Here is a 25654-nt window from a genome sequence, read left to right on the forward strand (position 1 = left end):
GAAGTGGGGGCAAGGGGAGATAGTAGTCCTTGAATTTTTATATAATATAACTACACAAGGCCAACCAAGCGTATCCTGGCAGAGAAACTAATTTGCATAAGTTTGCATATGTTGTAAATTTAGATGGCTTTTTACAAGCAATGACTGTACCCAGGTAAGCACCATGTTTATGCTGCGTGTAGATTTTTCTTGGGAGAAAGGACGAAAATCGAATAAGAAAAATGGACTGATAAGGGTAATTCACTTTTCCGTCTGCCTGATCTTCTTTTGCACTAAACTTGACAACATTGAGTTTTGTTTGAGAATAAGGGTACGCGAAGGCTCTATAGTGCGCTGAATGTTCGCAAGGATGGAGACGTTTGCTAGAAACGCTCGGTATATTGTTGAGGAATTGACTTCGGGTTATTTTGCTGTTAGTCCGTTCAGAAGAGACAGTTATGATTTATTTTGAATGGAAATATGCATGGAAGGAATGCACATTTTAATGCGATGGTGATAGAAAGATTTCTTGAGGATTTATTCATGAAATAAACAGAGAGACGATCCGCTCCCTTTCTTTCCTGCAAAATAGAAGTCAGGTCTTTAAATATTGATGAATCTAAACTTTTCATTTACCTTATGAGCATACATAGGTTCATGAATTATCGGAAAAGTGTATGCATGAATAAATTTTCAATGAGAAAAATTAACACAAGCGCAGACTCAATAATACAGAATGTTGCGACTGCTTTGGCAACTTTGTGAATGTGTTGATTCATTATAACGATATATCTTGGATCCACAAGAAGTTAGGTTTATATTGTTGACCCCTAGTTTCACCTCCTCCAGGAAGCACACCGTGATTTCATCTTTTTCTCCGCTGCTCCACAACACAGGTCTTTCACTCTCGGAGCCAATTGTAATAGATCACTCCAATCTTTCGGTTCTTTTACAATGCCTACCTTAGTATCAGCGGTAGTTCAGTTCTGTAGTGTCGCTGCGACACTCTTCCCTGCACTGATCTATGGTTTATCTTTTTGATTTTGGGACCTCTGATTCCTCATGTTGTGCGCATATGAAATAACGCTTTGATGATAACATATCTTGATTTTCTGCTCTTCATGGCAGTTCTTCTTTCGCTCAAGTGAGTCTCCAACGATCTTTACCGTCATTGCTAAATCTCCTTCGGTTGTTGCATCAAAGATCCGTATCGAATATCGTTGCTATAGTAGCTTAAGGAAAGTTCTTATGTACCCAAGTTTTTCAGTCTGCTTCTGAGAAGAGCGAAAGAACCTTGAAGCCTAAGTTGTCACGTGTGATAGACGTTCACCTATGAACAATTCAACTGCCGCTCCTGTTTACTCAGCAAATACGGCGTCGTTAACTGTTAGTTTCTCCTCGGAACGTGTCGTCCACTTTAGCTTCAATCAGCATCATTTCGCAGTTTCAATCAGCATCCTGTTTTCCGTTTCGCAACTCCATTCTATTGTAGCATTTGCAACCATTTCATTTTCACACCTTTCTACTAACCAAAGCGCTGCGCAGCGACAGCGTGACCCATCGATCCAAACAAGGAAAGTGATCTCGTGTTGCTTCTTTTGGTATTCTGTTAATATCTCAACCAACGAACGGTTCAAATCATTCAATTACGACGAATTTTGGAAGATCGTAACGGACGACCCTATTCTGGTCCAAGCAAACACAGAGGATCGTCTTCCTGCCAAAATGATTCGACCTTACGGCCGATGTGGATGGTGTGCCTGAGTCTATCTATGATTTTTCCGTTTGCAATCCTTAAATACGATACACTTTCCATCAGTAGTAACGATTCGATGCAAAAACGACTTCCTTTTGTATCGTACGAGCAAAATTACACAGGTTCTTTTTCGCATCTCCCCCACTCTCTGTGCCATGATTTGCCCATCTAGTATCTTTCAAATCTCCCCCTCCCCCCGCCATTTCGAAAGCTCTCCGAAACAAGTTGTTAGCTTACGGTTTGCTAGTCTGGGAGTTGTTTTGTATTTGCGAATCATATTCGTCCAATTATGCCTGGAATGAACATATAAATGTCCGCATCTCTTTTGGCATTCCGCGGTCCTTATCAACATCACCACTTTTGAACCGTTTTCCACATATGTCTTGCGAAGGAGCACTGCTACCATAAATCTTATTTGGTGCAAAATGCGGCAAAATATACACAACAAATTTTTAGTTTAACACGTCTGTGCGCTTGACAGTTACATGCCGTCGATGAGTAAATAAATACCTGTTTCTCCTTAGCATCGGTCCAAAAAAAGACTGAATTTTTTGGTTTGCACAAAACCTTTGGAAACGACAAACGAGCCTGGGACGCTTATCCAAAACCTGTTTACAGTCTGTTTGTTTCTCTGTTATTTGCACTTTCCCAAACCTACAATGAGTGACATAAATTAACGCAAAGTTTAACGTGAGGCTCCTCATACATACAAAGGGTGGATGCAGATTCTTTTTTTCCAAATACACAAGTGTGGGGTATCAAATGAAGGGTCTCAGAACTTTCACAATTCACACATTCATAGATTTCAGCATTAGTTGTGGAATGGACTAGTAAGGGGTCAAAATATGCAAAATTTAATTGAGACTTCGCAAACTACACGGTCCAAAAATCTTACACAGATCAGAATGATGCACCTACATGAAGTCTGTATATATATAGAATGTAGGTATGTATATATATAGCCAAAAGTTTTGAAATTGACCGGACAACCCCCTTTGTGGAATTGAGTAGCTGAATATGTCACCGCACAGTGCTAGATTTCCAAAACCGTACACCAACAACTACCAACCAAATATGAGGAGCCTTCAAGTCAGCTAGTTCCTTTCACCACCGGGAGGGGAGAGGAGGAGCGAATCATTAGTTTAAAGAACTCCGTGGTATCCCCCCTTCACCAGTCTAGCTCCATCCTCTTTGCAACGAGCAGAATGTCCAACATCGCTACACCCTTCAGCACTCCTAAGCATCTCCTCGACAATGTTGTCTGGTTGTCACAAGAAAAAAAGGTATGATGGACGTCATCTACAATCGATAGCCCGGACCCTTGGGGTCAATGATTTTAAGCTGAAATGAATGAATTCATGTTTGAGTATGTAAATATGAACCGCATTGTGTAAGTTCCAAGTGACTTGCCACTTACCTCCTGAACCTCTGATACGAAGTAGAGCTAGAGCATAGCGTAGGCTTATGTAGAAATGATCTCATTTACGTGATTACAAACTATTACAAATGTGCAGCAATCGTGGAACCTAATTAAAGACACGATCCATAAAGCAGCCTCTGCAACTCTCGAGGAGTGGCTCATCAATCGAGATATTTGGATTTGGAAATACAATGTTAAAATGAAGGTCCTTGAAAACATAAGTTTCTCGACCACAAAACGCTGGCCAACCTGGAAGCAAAGAAAACGATCGCTGTCACCGAGCACTCCATTACAAAGATCGAGAGAATTTTTGTATCGACTCGCCAAAAACAGAAACGAACGTACACAGGATAACGAAACCCTATTGTTACATTAATGACAAGAACGGTACTTTTCTTACCGACAATCGAGCGGCGAGGAATACATGTGGAAAATATTTCGAGCAAATTTCAACTAAAGAATTTGTCCATCCTCCAGTTCCACAAGCATTGCCGACATTTGTAGCAGTTCCACCTGTCAGTGCAACTGGTGCTCAGAGGTGGCGGTGAGGAAGATGGGCCGGCAACTCTGTCGGCCGAATCAAAACCAAGTGGCCGAGGAGAATTTCCATAATAGTAGCACCGGGAGACGTTGTTTCACATTGACTTGTCAGTCGTAATACAGTAGGCGAATGCCTAATCACGTAATTAGGGTGATCAGACCTGAGTCTACACGGGGACTTATCTGGAGTGACAGTAGGTCACGAAACTTACCAGGAGTACACTCGTATCATGGAACACAGATAGCCCCTGAATTGACATACTTCGGGATGTTGTATGTGCATTTAGCTCGGTCGTTGCAGTTGGCGCGCCAGTGGAAGTTTCATGGACGTTGTGGTTGCTTTCGAGCGAACAGATCCCTTCGGGCGTTAAACGTGATATTACTTTCAACAGGGGCGCCGTATTCCCTGGTTCGGTGGAGATTTATTTAGGTTTTGCATCCAGCAGTACGAATGCGCAGCCATGCACTGAGTATAGGCTGGTACCGTTGTTGCTTGTCACAGCGGGGCTCTGACTGTGGTCAGAAAATCAATCCGTGTCTTAAGAAGACTACGGGATTAAGTCTCCGAGACAGGTATCCACGTTAATTCACAGGTACATAACTGTCTGCGCAACTTAAGAAATGTAACGAAAGAAAGCAAGAAAAGCAACAGGACTTGACGACATCGCATCTGAGGTTTAGAAAACGAAGAACTCCATCCCAATACTGTGGTTCAGTGAATTCTTCAATCGGCTTATTCAGGAAGGTATCTGATTTAAAAGGTAATCCAGCGGAATGTTCTAATTACTTTCCCATACCATCAAAATGTTAGTCCATCTGCTCTATCACGATCCGAAAAGTAAAATTCAGAGTATCAAAACTGCTTTGTGTCTCTGTTGGGGTTGACAAAGAAACCGCCATCTCACTACCCCTTTTTGTCCTTGTTATAGGCACCGTCACACAAGACATCCAAAAATGATCTCGAGCAACTTGTGCAAAAATGGAATGATCGCTTCATTCAACACGGTCTCAGATTGAATCTGAATAAAACTGAATTTTCGACGACCAATCCCCATGAAACAGGTACAATCAGTGCCAACGGCAGTGGCCTACTTAGCACTGAGCAATTTAAATATCTCGGGTCAATGTAATCAAATAATGGAGGACTTCATTATGAAATTGCTTCACGCATTAACTCAACCCGAATGAAGTGGTGTCCCACAACTGGTGTTCTTTATGATGGAGATATTAGCGAAGGTCTCAAATTCAAAATTTATCGCGATGTCTCCCTCTATGGTTCTAAGTGTTGGCCCGTTATGAAAGACAATGAACGGCGTCTTGCGGTAATGGAGATGAAGATGTTCGGTTGGACTAGTAGCATGATACGGTTTGATCACATCCGAAATGAGGATATTCATGAGCGATATGGGGTTGTGACGATCATTGAAAAATTGCGAGAAAGTCATCTTCGATTGTATAGTCACGATGAAGTCGATTTGCTAGATTGGGTATTTGAAAGCCTCGCGATTGCATCCAGATCATCCAATTTCAATAGTTTTATTCAGGGGCGGAGGCAGGTGGAATTTCTTAAGATATGAACAGTGCTTGTGGGAGTGGAGGATGAACAAATTATTCCATTGGAATTTGCTCGAAATATTCTCGCAATCTATCCATCGCGGATTATCGGTCATTCTAGGCATTAACCCAACAGAAGTGTTCGAGATTTTGTGTGTGTTGGTGTCACCTTTTCACTAGTCCATACAGATCTATCTCGCCATATCCGGTGTCCAGTTGATCGTAAAATTCTTTCCAGCGGACTGCTCAAGTAATACCGATTGCTTTCTTTACTTCCCGATTGCGAATCTTGTAAATTTGCCAATTGGCCAGCGTTTCAACGTGAAGAAACCTGTTGTAGAGGCATTTCTTTTCATCCCAAGCATTTCATTAAAGCATTGTCATTTCAAAGCCAAGTATCTCGTTTGATGAACAGCTGACCTGGCTTAGTAACCCCGAGGGTTGCATAGTTCGCTTTGTGGATGATCTTTTAACTTGGTACCATGTTTCTTTTCCAATCGTAATGATTGACAATTGTGTAAGTGAGATAATCGTGACCGCTATTTTATCGGTGGCTTGTTTCGCAAAACAGCAATTAACAGCCGATCTTGAGGTGCGAAGGTTTCAAAGGGAGCGGCTTTGCAGTTAGTGATAAAATCTCGGCGATTTGCGTTTAGTACTCCCACCATAAAATCTAGGAAGGAACCATGTATTTACAGGTATAAGATCATAAGTGTCTGCAAAACCGACTACACGCTCACCACACTCATTGAGCCCTCCAAAGCCTTCCCCCATAGCACTTTTTGCAGTCCGCCTTTCTACCCACATGATCATTACAGGTTACACGTTACAGGTCTTTGCATCGAGAAGTTGCCAGAAGGCATCTTTTTCAGCATCAGCTCGACCTGTTTATGGTACTTAATAGATGAAGAATTGAAAATTGCTATCAGCTGATATAATGGTGAATTTCAACACATCTTTAATTGTATCAGGGAAATCCTCTAATATGGCAATGCCGATACCTTGTTGAGTGTATGGGCTACCAAAAGTTTATAACCATTTTTACCACGTTCGTGTTCTATGCGGCAACTTTTGGCATCAGACCATCGAATTTCTTGTAGAGCGCAGATATCGATGCGCCTTTTCGGAAGGACTCTTGCAAGTTTTTCAGTCTTTCCAGTGAGGGTGCTAATATTTGGTATACAGACACGTGTTTGTTTTGCATGGACTTATTTACTTACATTCTGATTCCGTCCATGCATCAAGAATCCTTGCCTATTTCTCGATAGGTCGTTTAATGCATTTTCTTGGTCAACTATTCGCAGGAGAGGAATCAGATACGAATTAGCAAAGTAAAATAACTTCAACTATACTTGTAAAAATGGGTATCTATTCAACAATTCTTAAATTGTTGATGGCTGCCGGGATAGGTACAATAATCCTCAAATTATTGTACGCTGAAGGAAGCAAGAAGAAAATACTGCTTTTCACTTTTCTTTGGCTTGTGGCATGGTTTATTACTATCACTTCGTTTTTATACAAGAAATCTTATAACTAAGAAATTTACAATTTACACATTTTTGTTTACATGACCTATTGATTCATTTCTGGCACAAGTGCATGTTCAGCATTTTTTTTTTAACTGCTATTATGTTGTAGTAATTAATACTGATTTGTACGAAAGTAGACCAATGTGGCGATGCACTTATTAATTTTAGCTTACTGCTTACATAGTTCTTTTTGTGTGATTCGAACATTCCGCCCACCTACATATGTCTGAAGTACATATTATAGAACAAGACAAACTTGAGAAATTTGTTATATTTGATTAATATTTACTAGCATTAGCATAATTTAGTTGACATTTAATTTGTTGACGGTATGTCGTATCATTTTGTGGTGGGAAGCGGAAGTTGCATCGTTTGATTTAACTCTTGTAGTTTTTGGCTGAGATCTGCACACTGTAGTTCCGATGTAGCGACGCGTCCTAAGCGGCATAGTTTGTTTATCTTTTCGGCTACTGATGTTGCAGTTATGCTATCGTTTTTGACGTCATTCCATGGTATCGTTAGACTTATCCTGAGTATTCCCCTGTTAGTATATGCGTATCCTAGATGTTCGATGTATATTCCACTAGGAATTGATGTTATGTTCAATGCTGTACTTTTCGATTGGAGGAGACATGCTATGACCAACATGAGAAAACAACAATTGAAAGGTGAGGTTGATCGTTGGCAGCATGTTTTCCTCGTAGTTGGTTCGTTGGTTGGCTTAGCAGTTCTTCGTTTCCGGTTGACATTAGTGGGTTGACTGTCCTGTTTGTTCGCGGAGGCATGTCCATTCTTGTTAGAACCCTCTGGAATGTTCACTGGATGGTGGTCTTCAATAGGTACAGCCGCTTACTTGACGATTGGTCTCTTGGTAATACGGCCATGTATGATAATTTAATTGTTGCTACGCGAACTAGACCGTCTGCACCAGGATGAACCTCAGTGATACGAGCTAATGGCCACTTTGATGGAGGATAATTCTCGCTCTTGACTAATACCAGTTGTCCGGGTTCCATGTTCGGCTTTGTCTTCATCCATTTTGGCCTTTGTTGCAACCTTGAGATGAACTCATCTGACCACCGGTTCCAAAATTGTTTTACAATTTGCTGTGTCAGTTTCCATTTTTTCAGCAGGTTTAGTTCTTCGTTCGGGGTGTCTTGCGGGATTGATATGAGTGGTTCGCCAATCAAAAAAATGCGCGGGGATGAGTGCTTCCAGATCATTAACGTCGTCGCTGATGGGCATGAGTGGCCGACTATTAAGAACTGCTTCGATCTGGGTGAGAACCGTATATATTTCCTCCATTGTTAACAAGCTTTCACCGATTACTTCCCGCAGGTGCAGTTTGACTGACTTCACCCCAGCTTCATATAATCCTCCGAAATGAGGACTGCTCGGGGGTATGAAGTGCCAGGTGATTTTGTCGTTAGCTACCGTGGACTGAACGGTTTTCATCATCTGCATGAATTGGTGTTTTATTTCTTTACTGGCTGCAACGAAATTTGTACCACAATCAGAATGCAAATCCGAGCACAAGCCGCGCCGGGAAACAAATCGTTTGATTGCTGCAAGACAGGCTTGTCCAGAGAGATCACTCACAACCTCCAAGTGAATGGCCTTGGTCTGCTATATAGGATTTCATCGTTTTAGCGCCTCTGCCTGATGACCATTTTAGTTGCATTGGTCCGGCAAAATCCAGTCCGCAGGTTTTGAAGGCTCTTCCAGGGGTGACTCCTGTTTCAGGTAACGCTCCCATTAACTGTTCTCCTGGCTTTGCGTTTGATTTAAAACAGGTTATGCATTTGTGGATGCATGTTTTTACAAATTTGGAAGACTGCAATATCCAGTACTGTCTTCTGATTGCTGCTTGGGTTACTTGATTGCCTCCATGCAAAGTGCGTAAATGGTATGCTCTTACGATCAATTCGAACAACTTGCAGTCAGGACTTAGAATCACTGGATGCTTACGATCGTCCGATAATAGTGAGTATCGCAGTCTTCCGCCCACCCTGAGGATCCCCTCATAATCAGTGAACGGTGCCAGCTGGAATAATTTTGAAGTAGCTGGAACTGGTTGTCCCTTGTCCAACCTTTCTATCTCATCTTTGAAAGATAGTGCTTGGGATAGCAGTACACAAGCCATTTCAGCGTTGTTGAATTCCGAAGTTGTCAGGGTTGCAGGTTTTGCAATAGTTGGTGACTTAAAGCGAAGGCAATATGCCACAATTCTAGTCAGTTTTGCGAAGTCGGAGTACCTCCCCAGTATACTATCGTCGAAAGTGAACTTCGCAACCTTGCAGGAGGTCTCAGACTTCCTCTCGAGTGTTGTGGTAATGTCGATTGCCCTTGACGAGTAGTTGATTGGTTTGTGTTGCATCCACTCGGGTCCGTTCCACCACAAGTCGCTTTTGAGGAGCTGAGAAGCAGTCACTCCCCGTCACGCTATGTCCGCCGGCTTCCACTCTGTATCGATGTGTCTCCATTGACTAGAGTTGCTCGTAGCCTGGATTTCGCTCACCCTATTTGCTACGAACGTTTTCCACCTGGCTGGGTGATCACTCAACCAAGCGAGGACAATGGTCGAATCCGTCCAGTAAAATTCAGCTGTGTCGGCAGGGAATTCGCTGGCTTGCTTCACGTGTTTCATCAATCTGCATAGTAGGACGGCACCGTTCAATTCTAGCCGGGGTACTGACTGTACCTTTAAAGGTGCCACTTTCGATTTCGATGTTAATATGTTTGCAGATACCGTGCCATCCGGATGTATTACTCGAACGTAAATCACTGCTGCAAAAGCTGCCATTGACGCGTCGCAGAAACCATGGAGTTCTACCTTGCAGCGATCAGACGTCTGTATGTATCGTGGTATTTTAAGTTGTGATAACGCTGGCCACTCCTTCATGTAGGTCAGCCACTCGATTTTCAACTGGTCAGGTACGGGCTTATCCCAATCCAGTTTCTGTAGCCACAACTTTTGGATAAATATCTTGCTAACTATTATGATGGGCTGGATCCAACCAAGCGGATCGAATAATCTTGCAGCATTGGATGTAATTATTCGTTTCGTAACTGGCTCGTTCGCTGAGATGTAAGGCTGTTTCACTTTAAAGGTGAATATGTCGTCTCTAGGAATCCATTGCAAACCCAATGTCTTGACGGTATTCTCTAGATTGATATTGACTATGTCAGACGTTTCCCAGTCAGCGGTGCTTACATGTTTCAGAACCTCATCATAATTCGTGGACCATTTGCGAATATTAAATCCAGCTTTTTTGAGAACGGTCACGATATCGTTTTGCAATTTCGTTGCACCTTCTATGGTCGAGGATCCGGTCAGCAAGTCATCTACATAGAAGTCCTTTTTGATGCTTTCACTTGCTGATGGTGACGTGAATTGCTCGTCTTCAGCGACCTGTTGTAGTGTACGTGTTGCTTGGAAGGGAGCACTGGCGGTGCCATAAGTTACTGTGTTTAGCCGGGGGGGGTTCTGGGGTTCTGGTCTCCAAACAATTCGCAGTAAGTCGCAGTCTCGACTGTCCACGAGTATCTGTCGGTACATCTTCTCAATGTCAGCAGCCAATGTGTATTTATGCCTCCTCCATCGCAGCAATATTTTAAAGATGGTGTATTGCGTATTTGGTCCCACCATTAGGATATCGTTCAACGAGGTGCCGGAGGACGTTTTATGGGACGCATTGAATACGACGCGAACTTTCGTAGTTGTGCTGTCCTCTTTAATTACAGCATGATGTGGCAAGTAGGATGAGTGTTTGCAAAAAATTTCCGCGGACGGGACCTCGCTCATATGTCCCAATTCCAGATTTTCCTTTAGGAATGCATTGCACTGCGCTTTGAGCTCTGGATTCCGTTCGAGTTTTGTCTCTGTCTGGCGGAGGCGAATGACAGCGTCTTTTAATGACGGATGCGGCAGGATCGAGGGGTTCATGTCAGGCTTAATCGGCAGCCTGACTATGTATCGGCCAGATGTTGGATCCCTCTTAGTAGTTCGGATGAACTGCCTCTCGCAGTCTGTTTCCTCTTGGGTGAGGATTCGCTCTTGTGGCAACTCTTCCTGTTCCCATAAATTTCGTATGTCAGCATCTAGCTGTTCGATGCTAACCATACTGATGGAAGGTTCTACTGCTCGTGTTACTTGGTTAACAGGCCCGGACAGGATCCAACCGATTTTGGTTTTTTGAGCCAAAACTTTGGTATTCTTTATCCGGATTACGCCCTTTTCCAATAGATCGCCATAAAAGTCAGCACCCAGGAGGACGTCGATCTTCCCCGGAATGTGATACGATGAATCAGCTAAGTCCTCCAGTCTCAATTCAGCTATCTTACATGGTGTCTTGGACTGGGGAATCTTGTCCGTTATATGGTTTACTACTACAAGAGATAAGTTGAAACACCCTGTCGACCATTTCTCTTTACATTGAGCAGATATCGCTCCCTTGCTGCTCGTTGAATGACTCCCGATGCCGCTGATTGTCAGATTTGTCGCTCGACGTGGTAGCCGTAAGAGTTGCGCCGCAGCTTCACTGATAAACGAACGCTGGGACCTTTGATCGACCAATGCACGCAAAAGAATGAACGTTCCTTGGCTGTCCTTTACTCGAATCCTTGCTGTAGCCAATAGAACAGCCGTAATTTCGACGCCACTGTTGATAGCATTCAGCGATGAGACTTGTTGTTTTGGATTCGGCAAAGCTGAAGATGCAGCTCTATTCGACGATGCTTGGTGTAACATTGAGTTATGCCTTTTTCCACACAGTTTGCACCCTTCGCGTGATGGGCAGTTCCTGGCTGCATGAGCCTCGTGCAAGCAATTGTAGCACAGCCGCAAAGATGCTACCAACTCTCGTCGTCTGGCTATGTCTGATTTCAGAAATGTGTCGCATTGGGAAATTCGATGAACGCCCTGGCATACTCGGCAGACGGCTCCCGTTGCTTGTGCTGAGTGTGCCCCTACTTTCACCGTCTTGCTTTGGGTAATCTACACTGCTTCCAGTATTGTGAACCGTTGAGGCAAGAAGGTCGTGAATTGATTCAAAGTTGGTATCTCGTTCGAAGAACCAATAAATTTCTGCCATTCAGAATTATTTTCATTGTCCAATTTTTGTTGCAGGATGTACACCATGATTAGGTCGACTAAATCTGCTCTCAATGATTCAGTATTGGCACGGAATTGCTCGGTCGTGTCCAATATGCGCTTGACACATATCGCACTAACTGGTGTGCTGGTCGGTAAACTCCATATACCCTTCATGTAGGTATTCCCGATGGCCCTCTTATTGTTGTATCGTTCCTTCAGTAACTTCCATGCTGCCGCATAATTAGTCTCTGTTAGAGTGAGGTGGCGTATCAATTGTTCTGCCTCGCCGTTGACCGACGCACGAAGATACTGAAGCTTTTGTACACCACTTAATTTGTTGTTGTCGTGCACCATGACCTTGAATAAGTCATGGAATGCTGCCCACTGAGTGTAGTCGCCGCCGTAGCTGGGTATTTTAATCCTTTCCAGCCTTACTACGTTTTCGCCTGCATCTGGGGCTTCTTGAACTGCTGGACGTTGACTGCTCTCCGCAGCTATGTAACCGGCAATGTTTTGACGGAATACCACCGAACATTCGCCCCAGGCATCCTCGACCTCCTCGTACTGTTTCATGAACTGCGCAAGCAGTACGGCATCCTGAGCCCTCACGGCCTTCACCCTTCAGTGCAAGGCTTCGCAGTTCGCCCATGCTCGCTTTAGCGTCTTCTCTCGGTGTTGAAAATATTGTAGGTTGTATCGCGTCCTCGAATCCTTCTTGAAGTTCCGAATCAGACGTAGAACTTCCTCCAGATTGTGTCGTTGCTCGCTGATCACGTTTGTTGTGGATGCTGAACCTCCTTGTTCTGCCTGTCCCGGAGCCATTGTAATATGCGGTAGTATCGAAGACTGACTGAATGTGTAGGATGTCTGAAAATATTGTCTCGACCAGATATCCGGCTCGAAGGACCATGTAAAAATGGGCAGATATCAATCCTTAAATTGATATCTATTCAACAATTCTTAAATTGTTGATGGCTACCGGGATAGGTACAATAATCCTCAAATTATTGTACGCTGAAGGAAGCAAGAAGAAAATACTGCTTTTCACTTTTCTTTGGCTTGTCGCATGGTTTATTACTATCACTTCGTTTTTATACAAGAAATCTTATAACTAAGAAATTTACAATTTACACATTTTTGTTTACATGACCTATTGATTCATTTCTGGCACAAGTGCATGTTCAGCATTTTTTTTTTAACTGCTATTATGTTGTAGTAATTAATACTGATTTGTACGAAAGTAGACCAATGTGGCGATGCACTTATTAATTTTAGCTTACTGCTTACATAGTTCTTTTTGTGCGATTCGAACAATACTTTATCACTTTCCTTGATCTCAACATTTTATTTTTGTTTTACTGAGGATAGTAGATAGTACGTTTCCTCAAATGCTCCGCCTTTATCTGTACTTAGGACCAGCATGCCATGCAAATGGCATAGCAGAGTTGAATTGTACTCCTTAAACAAAGGGAGAAATCCAAGGTTATTTTAATAGTTTGAAAATGCCTGTTGATCTCCTTAACTCGGTGAGGATATCAAATAGCTTTGGAGGAGCCCTTTCGGACTGACCGTAGTTGCATTGACACAAGGGTACGATAACGCGTCATCAGGGAAAGATAGCTACTTTAGCGCTTAACTTGCCGAGATAGGATGTTGGATTTACATGAAATCAATGTTCATCCAAAAGATTTTTCGGGAAAGTTGCCACTCTATGTCTCTAGGATTGGTTTGTCAGCAAATCAGACTGAGTTATTGTAATAAAAATTAAGCACATTGCAGTCAATGCTATTCGCGACCAGGAGAAATAAAGATTGGAATCAAGAAGTACCATTTTTTTCGGAGGTAAAGCCATGATCCTTCATTAAACCATGTTGGATAGGCCTATGTTAGTTTTTTATAACCTCAATGTATAATTGATATGAGCCATGTTGACATTTATAGTCGCAAGCAATCACATAAGCTTGCTCTCCCCGATACAGTGAAACAACGTCAATGACTATCGCTGGTTGGCCAAATCACATTTACCCAAAGCCGGAGAAAACCTTTGCGATGATGAGGCGAGATGAAGTATTACTTCGGCAGAATTGCGTTCTAGCTGGCGGTTTTATCTATTTGTCCAAACACGATTCTTGGCATCCAGGATGGGTTACCTACTCGTTTTTCTTATGGGGAAGTGTATCCCTGTGTATATCCTTAACTTACCTGGCGGCTTCTTCTTATAGAGAGCTTCATGCTCGCAGTGGAATGTACTCGGGTGCGAATAACTCAATTAGCCCATAATATCAGTAGATTTGTTTTTGTTGTGCAGGTCGCACCTGGTTGAGGTGTGGATACCTAAAGATACTGAGATCTTACTTGTGAGCTCTAAAGCTTTCCCTGTAATCAAGGTAAACATTTTTGCATAGTCGTGTGAGGGCTCTACAAAGCGGGCTCTTCCTTGACTCGACTTTTGAAAATGTGTTTGAAGTCTCTTTTCCTTAAGCATTTTTTACAAATATGTGTACAGCAGTTTCTTTCGATAGAGGGAATCTAACACCTCTTAGGGTTAGTGGGAGCGATTGTAAATGACTAGACCTCAGCCACCTTTTTCTCTTCCACTAACCTGTTGACAGAAACCACCGAACTAACGCCATTCTGGGGTATATAATAGCGATTTATTCTCTTAGTTCGCTGATCAACTTCTCATTGTTTACTTGGGAGAGGTTTGCCCAGTTCCAAAGCCAGATTTTTTCTTTGTCCGTGACCCGGAATTGAATTTGTGGAATAACGATCCTGGAGGAATATATATGAGACGAAAGAAAAATAAGTTCTACTTTTATTTTCCCTGCTCCTTAGCTTCCAGCTCCTGTCGACTGCCTTAAGCTAACTCTTCTACTATACTTTGTAAAAAGAAATCATATTAACACAAATGTCTACTACCAACTAGCGTCCCGTACATAAACCACACTCACAAATAATTCATCAACATTTAAAGACTACATTGCTTCGAGGAGTTCCCATTTTGCTTCGGGAGTTCATAAGAGGTTTTACTTTCTTTGACCTAAGCAAGAGAAAATCCTACACGTGCATTCACACATGAGAAATATTTTCATTTTGCTCGAATATTAGCAACAGAAAAATGGGAACAAAACTGTAAAATATGTGGGAAAGCAGCGGAAGAGCGGGAAGCGCCGGTGAAATATACACGAATAATAAAGAAATGGAAAAAACAAGAGCAAAGTGCTAGAGAAAATCCTTTTCGAACGGCGTTCGGTCAGTTAAAAAATACGCTCTCGAAATCACGAACAATAGGCAAGTGAATTTGTAGAGGGAAAATACTAGTGAACACCTGATTTTGGTAATTATCTAAGATTTTAATTTGGCTCCTCATTACTTTTCAGGAAGTTTTTCTTTATTTTTAAACCCTTGTATTTCTCTTTTCCCTTTGATGCAACGTAATGTGACGGTGATCAGGCCTTACTGGCCACTCAGGAGAGCGCTGTGATGGGTCGAAGTAATGCCATAAGCTCGTAAGAGCGTTACTGCTGCAGGAAAGGTAAGTAGGACAGTATCTAGTTAGCTTAGTTCTTCAGATGCATGGGACTAAATTAAAAGGAAGTCTCGCAAAGTGATACAACCGTCGGTGCTGGGACGGCAACTCCAGTAACCCTAAGACGAGGAAGGCTCGTCGACAATCCTTGCTAGAACCGAAGAGAGAAGGGTTTCCACGAAATTCACAGCAGTTGTAAAGTGCATCCAATCAGCAACATTCCTCATGAAAAACATCTGGCGTGAAAAACCAATCGAGAGAAATGGAAGACCTCCTGCCCCTCAAGAGAAGATGCAAGAAAGACAGCAATAGCCGCATTTTCGGCTGAGAACACCGCAACCTCCCAACTGTCCGCAAATATGTCCACCGCAGAGTTAATTGCGGAAAAAGCGGGAGCAGGGAGTTGCTTTCAAAGTAGACTTTATCCAAGGAATCTCCAAGGCTCGAAAAAGAAGGTAAGGATAGACATAAGTAAGTAACTCGTAGCGTACTTAGAAAATATCCGTTAATAGTCAAGGCGGATGAAAATAGTGGAGCAACGAAGCAAAAGGCCAGGAAACCAAGGAGGTGTAAACCGCCAGCTCTGCTCATGAAACCCACGGAAAGCAAGACATTTGTGGAAGTCTTCAGAAAACTTCGCTATAAAATCAGGTGATTTATCAGGTACCGCTGCCATATGGGCTCGAGACTGTTCAGATTATTTTCCAACGTGCACTGGCAGATGTTTTCCATCTGCGTACCACGACATGAAGCTGAATATCAAGTGATCCGTCGAAGCTTTTGAAACTTCAATTTAAGTTAGGATCCAGGACTACACTAAGCTATTTTACATTGAACGAAAGTCAAAATCTTTGTACACGTAGCCGTGGGAGGTAGAAACCTTATAAGCATCCCTATCCCAACATCATCTCTATAACTTCATTCAGAACAAACGCAAATACACCTGATACCGGCGGCCTGGTCTGATTATGCTTCAGGTTAAAGTTGCATAATTAGGCAAGTCCTCACACGACCTCCGCGTGGTGGCCGCTGGAAACCGTCTTCGGGCGGGCCAAGAGTGTGTAGGGCCGGGCTGGGAGTAAGCTTATTCAACTGACGAGGATCTGCTTGTCTGCTGGTTATGTGTTAGGGGCAAGTAGATCTGGCGGGGGGATGGACTGAAGCAACAGCCCGGGGATCGTCCTCCCTGCACCGGAGAAGGTGCTAATAGGACCCCAAGCCAAGGTGGAACAGCATACGCCGAGGGCTGCGTGACCAATGGGGAGCTTGGTCTTTAGTATGCGAACTCTGAATACCTTGGGCACCTTCAGTTTCAAATAAGACCCTTACCCTGGCCGGGCCAGCCAGGGTGGACATTCTTCCCGGACTACTCGTGGGACCAAGACATAGACTCAATTAATAAAAAAACCAAAACGACGACAGAAGAGGAGGCGATGATGCCAGGCGCATCATCGGAGGACGAGCTGCTGGCCTCCAGCCAGGAGACAGTGGCCGTCGAGAGCAGTACACTCGGTGCCAGCCGTAGCACCGTTATGCTGAAACCAACCGCAGGGACCTCCCGGAGCGAGGCGTCAGACGGACTAGTGGCTTCTAACCTGGAACCCACTGCCGTCAGCCTGGGTGTAGCGAGTACCAGACATAGTACTCCTGACCCGAAGCCCTCAGCGTCGGGGGATCCCTCGAAAGCGAAAACCGACAAGAATCGCCGGAAACCGGCTAAGAAGCGAAGGTCCACGGGTGTCCTGCTCAAGAGTCAGTACCAGAAGGCCATGCATATTCTCGGCAAGATTGCCAAGAATAAGGAGGCCGGTACTGTCGACGAGCGGGATGAAAAAGACCTCGCTAAATACCAGGCGATTGTTGATGAATACAACAGCAAACGCCGGGCTGACGAGCAGAAGGCGAAGCCCATCGCTCTAAAACGCAACCGATCTCAAGACGAGGTCGAAGAAGATAAAAAGCGGAGTAGAGTGGGCAAGAGCGCAGACGCCAAGCAACATACGAAGGAAATTGTACAGCAACCGTCAGCCGGCGGGCCACGTACTGCGAAGACCTTCAGCGATGTGGCCAGGAGTCACTTATGGGTGGCGCTGGCGGATGGCAATTCTGCTAGCGGCAAACTAACGCTGGAGGTGTGGACCAGTGTTGAGGCTAGGCTGTCGGGCATGGTCTATGAACATCTCGTGGAAACCGGAGGCAAACACCCGGGACTCACTCCCCACTTTGATTCATCTCATGTGGTCCGTGGGTTCCACGTAAAAGCTTGCATGGACCAGTTCTCTAAGGACTTTCTCGGCTCGTGCGTCGCTAAGATCAGCGACGCTTGGGAGGGCGTTAAGCTCAAGACTATCCCTTACGACGAGATTCCCAGGAGACCGGTCGCTCGCATTTGGTTGCCGAAGATCCGCATGGAGAAGGACAAGCTGGTCCATTTCCTGCGCCTTCACAACCCCGGGATTCCCATGGACGACTGGGTTGTTATAAAGGAGGAGGAACCTCAGATAAACAGCCAGCCCGTACTACTCCGCATAAACGAGGAGTGCCTGGAGGCACTGAAAAAGGCCGATTACAAAGTGTGGTTCGGAGTCAGGAATGCCAAAGTAAAAGTGTTCCGCTCTGCAAAACCGGACGACGACCTTGACCCAATCGACGCCGCCAACGAGCTGTTGGAGGAGATGACGATCGACGGTCCGACGGGGGCTGAGCATGTATTCTTGCGAGGAAGAGTCTGCACGCTTTTCTGTGCCCGGACCTGAGTTCCAGTGACCTAGTTGTGGTCAAGCTGACGCAGGTGGAGGCAGAGAACGTGTATATTTCCTCGGCCTACATGGCTCACGACCGATCAGCTCCGCCACAAGAACTAGAACATCTGACGAACACCATAACACCAAAGAAAGCCAACCTGCTGATAGGCTGCGACGCAAATGCAAGGCATACGCTTTGGGGCAGCTCTGAAATCAACGAAAGAGGTGAGTCAGTCTTTGATTTTATTATTACTTCAAATCTATCGGTGTGTAACAGGGGCAGTACACCAAACTTTCATTTCCCCTGCTCTGAGAATTGTGACGATTGGGAGGAGGTCCTTGATATCACCCTAATAACCGACAACGGGATTCTTAGGGTGGAGGACTGGAGAGTGTCTGACCAGAGATCCTTCTCTGACCACAGTTGAATACTCTTCAGTCTAGATCTCGCCGCAGAGATCTCCAAGCCCTTTAGAGACCCCAGGAGGATCGACTGGAGAAAGTTTGGTCAGGTAATTAAGAACAAACTCTCCGGTGCGCAAATTGGTAGGATTGGCACGACAGACGAACTGGAGTCAAAGGTCGGGGCTCTGGAGAAGACTTTTGATACCGCCTTCAAAGTCTCGTGCTCTGCTAAGTACAGCAAAAAGACCCTGCCACCGTGATGGAACGAAGATCTCTCTAGTCTCAGGAAGTTGACCAGAGAAATCTTCAACATCTGCTACAGGCAAAAATACTGGCAGCCATACAAGGACTGCCTAAAGAAGTACAAGTCGGCCATCAGGACCGCCAAGAGGCGGTCTTGGCTAGACTATTGTCAGAACATTGAAAGCACTAGTGAATTCGCGAGGCTCAATAAGATTCTGGCCAAGGAGCATAAGAGTCCATCCTTCCTTAAAAAGTCGGAACGCTCCTGGACAGAATCTTCTAGTGAAACCTTGGAGCTGCTGGTGCAAACGCACTTTCTCTCCAGCGAGGAGGACTGTGAGTCAGAACCTCGCTTGGAGGGTTTACGGCAACCCCAGCTGTGCTAGACTATCAAATCGGTAATTACCGGGGATAGGATCGGCTGGGCTATAAACAGCTTCTCCGCATACAAATCTCCAGGCCCAGATGGCATAATGCCAGTCATGCTACAGAAGCAGCAGGAACGGGTTGTGCCGTGGCTTGTTGAGATTTACCGGAGCTGCATCACTTTAGAATACGTACCGCAGTCCTGGAGGCGCGCACGGATGGTTTTCATACCGAAAGCGGGCAGGCGCGGTCATGAGTCCGCGAAGGACTTTCGGCCAATCAGCCTGACCTCTTTCGTGCTGAAGACCCTAGAACGCGTCCTGGACATTCACTTAAGGACGATTATGGAGAGAACGCCTTTCTCTAAGTCCCAGCATGCCTACCTCAAAGGAAAATCCACAGAAACCGCCCTCCACGAGGTAATTGGCACGGTTGAGCGGTCGCTGCAGTACAAGCAGTATACCCTTGCTGCCTTCTTGGATATAGAAGGAGCCTTCAACAACGTCAGTACCAACGCCATCAAGGAAGCCTTGACCGGTGTTGGATTGGAGAGGTATCTCACGCATTGGATTATATCCATGCTGAGTACCAGGATAATCCAATCCGATCTGGGAGGCAACCACTTGACCAGAGCTGTGAACAGAGGCACGCCCCAGGGTGGTGCTATCTCACCGGTGCTCTGGTGGCGTATGCCGACGACTTGGTGATACTAGTATCTGGGATGTTTCCGTCCATTATGAGCGACATCATGGAAGGAGCGTTGCGAAAGGTGTGCCTGTGGGCCGCAAGATGCGGACTCAGCATAAACCCAACCAAAACGCAACTGATGCTATTTACCACCAAGACAAGGATACCTGAATTCCATCTACCACGGCTGAATGAACAAAGATTGGTTCTTTCCTCTAATGTGAAGTATCTGGGTGTAATCCTGGATCCTAAGCCAAATTGGAGGTTGAACATAGAACTGAGGGTTAAGAAGGCCTGTATAGCCTTCTATGCCTGTAAGAGAACCTTTGCGAAGAAATGATGGTTCTCTGGATGTACACCGCTGTAGTGCGTCCGATCCTGACGTACGGATCTATTGTATGGTGGCAGGCTTTGAAGAAGAAATACAATAGAACGAAGCTTAATAGGATTCAAAGAACCGCGTGTGCAGGTGCTACGGGGGCTCTGCAGTCTTGCCCGGCAGATGCTCTCAATGTACTCCTGCATCTCCTCCCCCTTAACCTCCACATCAAATATGTTGCAGCGTGCAGTGCCGTCAGACTACGTGAGTCCGGATGCTGGGCAGCGAAGTCCTACGGTCACAGCAACATTCTAGATGAAATACCGCGAGAAATCTGGGCATCCCCCACGGACTATGTCACACGCAAGCTGAACTTCACGAGAAACTTTGCTGTGGACCTTCCAACCAGGGCAAAGTGGAAGACCGGCGGCGTGTTGCAAGACTACGACACGGTATTCTTTACGGACGGATCAAAGATGGCCTATGGAGTCGGCGCGGGGGTTTTCTCGAATACACACGGTGTGTCCAAGTCGTATAGTCTCCCAGGTTTCACTAGTGTATTCCAGGCGGAAGTACTGGCGATATTGGAAGTCTGTCGATGGCTGGAGCGTGATTCGAGCCCCAAGCGTAGCATAGCCATTCTGACCGACAGCCAAGCGGCCATCAAGGCCTTGTACTCAACGACGACATCTTCCCGGTTGGTGGGGCAGTGCAGAGACACGCTCAACCATCTGGGCGGCACGCTCAAGATAACTCTCCTCTGGGTTCCCGGGCATAGGAACATAGAAGGGAATGAGCGGGCTGACGGATTGGCCAGGCAAGGCTCTGCTCTTGGCAGTCCCTCGGGGAACACAGTCGGTGTTCCGCTGGCGGCTGTCGGTGGCCGAGTCTACTCGCTCTACCTAGCAGCCGCGGGCCTGAGATGGCGAAGGCTTACAAGCTGTGCCAAATCAAGGAGAATTTGGCCCGCTTTTAACATAGCCCGATCACGAGAGCTCCTTTGCCAGACGCGTGCAAATGCATTCAAGATTACGGCGGTCTGCACGGGGCACTGGCCCATAGGGGACCATGCCGCTAGGCTCGGCTTACCCTACAACTCGCATTGCCGAAGCTGCGGAGAAGGAAGGGAAACCCTCATGCACTTTCTCTGCGATTGCCCGGCTCTGGCTCGAGTCAGGCTGCGGACACTGGGTAAACCATTCTTTGGGGACCTCAGTGAGATTTCTAGTTACAGAGTCGGAGAGCTGCTTTCCTTCGTGAATGCTACGGGCTGGCTCTGAAGATCCGAGCCAGCTGGACTCCGCTCCCTGTTCCTATAACAACAGTCACGGTCTTAGGAGTTTGTGGCATCAAAACGGCGCACCAAAGCGATAATTGGGCTCCTCGGAGCGGCCACTGATACCTACCTACCCTACACCTGATACCAACATCCCAAAACTCTCCGGATGCAGCACCTTCTCCACCTCGCTCGCTTTCAATATGCGCAGAATTACGTCCTAGTTTGATAATTCTTCAGATTAGGTTGCATAATTCGGCAAGTCCTCACACGACTTACTGTGGCCGTTGGAAATTGTCTTCGGGCCGACTAAGTGTGTGTACGGCCGTGGCTGGTCATATGTTAGACTTAGCGGATTTAGTGAGGAAATGAGCTGAAGCAGCAGTCCGGGAATCATCCTCCCTACATTAGAAAGGGTGCTAACAGAACCCCAAAACAAGGTGGAATAGCATTCGATGTGGCTTGCGTGACCAATCTTCAGCTTCAAATAAGACTATGACCTTGGTGGCTGAGTTAGCCAGGGTGGACATTTTCCCTGATTAGTCATAGAACCTAGACATGTGTCCCCACTTTATGAAAAATAATAACTAATCTTCCAGGCGCATCATCGGAGGACGAGCTGGTGGCATGTAAACAATAGCCATCGAGGGCAGTATAGTCGGCGCTAGATATAGCACCGCTGTGTTGAAATAATCAACGGAAACCTCCGGAGGACGGACTAATGGTTTCCAGCTTGTCGTTGAGCTAAGTGTAGCCAATTGCGGCCCTAGTATTCCTAACCCTAAATCGATCTTAAGACGACCCTTCAGTACCTGACTGGTGACCTATGTAGTATCCGAGAAAAGAGCATTTTTGATAGCAAATCAATTCTCATCGATATTCTCATGCAAACAGATGTAAGCGGCCATCATACGGTCCATAACAGCGCCTCTCTTGCCCCGCATATCAACAAGACAACTCCGAAATCTACTACATTATCGTTACGGTCGCCAAAACCTTATTATTATTATTATTTTGTTAAGGGAAAGTCGCACCGCGTCCTTGAAGAACTATTGTGCCCCTTTTACTGGTTATAGTGTACCCGTTGATCATAGTATCTCAAGCAGGCCAGTAACCGTTAGGAACTTTAGTATGTCCCCCACTTCCAGAAGTTTCAGCTTTGCATCTGGTATTAAGTGTTCTCCCAGATGTATCGACCTACTTTGCACAAGTGCTGGACACTGTCCCAGGACGTGCATAGAGGTTTCGTCCTCCTCCTCACAGAACCTGCAGGCAGTGTCCGTAGATATCCCTAGCTTCCCTAGGTGGTAGTTCAGCCGACAATGACCAGTGAGAATTCCCACTATGATTCGGAGGTTCTTTTTGGTGAGGTTTAAGCAATCCTTTGTGCGCATGGGTTCGTATCCCCCAATAAGCACCCTGGACTGCTCCATCCCTGATAGGCCCGCCCAATATAGTTCCCTCAGCCGTTTTTCTTCGTTTCTTAGATTCATAGCCATGAAACCGTTTCCGATTCCACAGAAGGGTTCTGGCCCGTATAAAGGCATCCCTGCTCCCTTCTTGGCTAGTTCATCCGCTGCCTCATTGCCTTTCAGCCCAGCATGGCCTGGAACCCAAAGTATCCAGACCTTGTTGGACGAGCCGAGTGTATTCAGTCTCTCAAGGCATTCCCATACCAGTTTAGAGTTCACCTGGTTGGACCTAAGTGCCTTGATCGCTGCTTGGCTATCGGTGAGAATAGCTATGTTCTGCCCCCTGTAGTTCCTTTGCAGATTAAAGGAGGCACATTTGTCTATGGCGTAAATTTCCGCCTGGAATATGCTAGTGTACCTGCCCATTGGCTCAAAGTACATTTTCCTTGGACCAATGACACCGGCACCCGCTCCCTCTGCTGTGAGGGATCCGTCAGTGTACCAAGTAATCAGTTGCTGGTTTAAGCCGTATGCCGCACGCCAAAACCTTGCTTTACCATCACATGTCCGAGCAATGTGTTGTCAGATCTCATCTTCGTATTCAGATCAGCCATCACGATCACAATGTCACCTTTGGGAAGCCTCCCCTGAATTTGGTTTAATTGCTCGTCAAAAGCGTCCTTCTCTATCATATTGGAAGTCCCCGTTGATGCATAGCATTATCCAATTGTGATGCTTCTTAACCTGGATAAGAATCTTACAGTTAGAAGTTTGTCAGAAACCGGCTCAAAGGTCGGGCGCCCCTTGCGGTAGCCGTCAGAAGCAACCTGGCACCGTCTGCAATCTCTTGGCTTTCCAGAGTACAAAAATTGCCATAAATGTAGAGGGGGGAGGAGAGGAGTACTCTCCAGAGTTCCATCAACTTATTTCGCTAAGGCTCGGAATGTCCAGCTTATCTTGCTAGAATTCCCGCTCAAACTAGAGAAAGCAAGCATTCTGAGGACCTCGACTACCGTTGTCGAGGAGGGTGAGCATTTTCTGGAAAACAATTATAGTCCGTTTTCGATAGCCAAAGGTCCATAACTTTTGAGCGCCTCTTACGACAAGCATGGAAGACTTTGTAGATATTCTTAAACCCGAACCCATAGGGCATATGATTTGCTCCGACTAATTTACTTACATCCTGATACGGTCTTTGCGCCAAAACCGTTGACCATTTTTGGACAGGACTGGGGCCCCTCCTACCGAATGAGGTAAATGCCCTACCGTTTTTCCGAGACTTATTACTCAAAACGATCTTTGTTTATGACATTGGATGCATTTGCTTTGGCACCCTCTCTCGGGACCTGGCACCAAAAAAGAGCAGGTAGGATTCAGTAGAGTAGAATAACTCCAACTATATTTTATTTATCTCTTTCGCTAATCTCAGCATTTTATTTTTGTTTTACTGAGGATAGTACAAAGTGTGGTACCTCCTTTCTCCTAGTTCCAGGAGCAATATGTACTTTGCTTTCCTCTTTACACAAATAAATCTTCTTTTTCTTCCGCCTTTGTCCCGTTCACAAGCGTGGTCGGCACGTCGTGATCGACTTCGCCATTTGGCTCTATCGAATGCCTGATGTGGGTGCAATTTCGAGGCTTTCAAATCCCCATTCAGCGTATCAAGCCACCGTTGTTTAGGTCTGCCTTTTGGTTGAATTCTGGTTTGCACTAATTGCGTGACAATACCATCGAAGATGCCTCTCTCGCAACTTCTGCACGATCGGTGCAACCCCATAACGATCACGGATATCCTCATTTCGGATGTGATCTAAACGTGTGATGCCACTAGTCCAACGTAGCATCTTCGTCTCCATTACCGCAAGACGCCGTTCATTGTATTTTCTAGTCGGCCAACACTCAGAACCATAGAAAGCGACACGTTTGTTGATACGTCGATCACAAAGAACACCAGTTGTGGAACGCCACTTCATCCAGGTTGCATTAATGCGTGAAGCAATTTCATAACGCAGTTCTCCATTGGCTGATAGCGTTGACCCGAGGTATTTAAATCGCTCAGTTCTGAGCAGATCACTCCCCCTTACAGTGATTGTGCCTGTTTGATGGGGATCGGTCGTCAAAAATTCAGTTTTGTTTAAATTCAATCTGAGACCGTGTTGCATGAGGCGATCACTCCATTTTTGAAGAAGTTGCTCGAGATCATTTTTGCTCTCAGATACTAGGAAAGCATCATCTGCATAAAGCAAGGTGTAGGGCGCTGGACGTTGGATATCCCTTGTAACGGTGTCAGTTACAAATACAAAAAGGAGTGGTAAGAGGGCACTTCCTTGATGAACACCCGCCAAAATTCGAACTTTACTTTTCGCATAGTGGTAGAGCAATTGAACCCAGCGCACGAGTTCTTCTGGCACGAAGTGTTGTCGTAAAGCATACCAGATGAGTTCGTGTGGTACACGGTCAAACGCTTTCTCTAGATCCAGAAAGGCAATGTAAAGAGGGCGATGCTTCTCGCGGTGTTTCTCCACGAGTAACCGCGCATCGTGTATTGCGTCAGTAGCTCCGCAATTCTTGACAAATCCGGCTTGATTCACGGTTATTTCAACGATTTCGCGAATACGGTTGTCAAGAATGCTTTCAAAAATCTTCATGGTGTGAGAAAGTAACCGGATCGGACGGTAATTTGAACATTCTGCTGGACTACCTTTGTTTTTCCATATTAGAACAGTGGTAATTTCTTGCAAGTCAGATGGTGTTCTTCCTTCCTGAATAACCCGGTTAAATAATTCACTGAGCCACAGTG

General features: G+C 45.4%; 2 protein-coding genes across 2 annotated transcripts; both read right to left on the reverse strand.

Annotated features, from left to right (window-relative positions):
• Nucleotides 1-9215: 9215 nt before the first annotated feature.
• On the reverse strand, nt 9216-11528 carry LOC119660039. Its single transcript, XM_038068418.1, has one exon. It carries the CDS (start codon nt 11526-11528, stop codon nt 9216-9218), a length of 2313 nt encoding a protein of 770 aa, XP_037924346.1.
• A 246-nt stretch (nt 11529-11774) lies between these two features.
• Nucleotides 11775-12446, reverse strand: LOC119660041. Its single transcript, XM_038068419.1, has one exon. The coding sequence runs from the start codon at nt 12444-12446 to the stop codon at nt 11775-11777; it is 672 nt and encodes a 223-aa protein (XP_037924347.1).
• Nucleotides 12447-25654: the final 13208 nt, after the last annotated feature.

This window comes from Hermetia illucens, chromosome 6 (assembly GCF_905115235.1).
Source record: "Hermetia illucens chromosome 6, iHerIll2.2.curated.20191125, whole genome shotgun sequence".
Classification (NCBI taxonomy): Eukaryota; Metazoa; Arthropoda; class Insecta; order Diptera; family Stratiomyidae; genus Hermetia; species Hermetia illucens.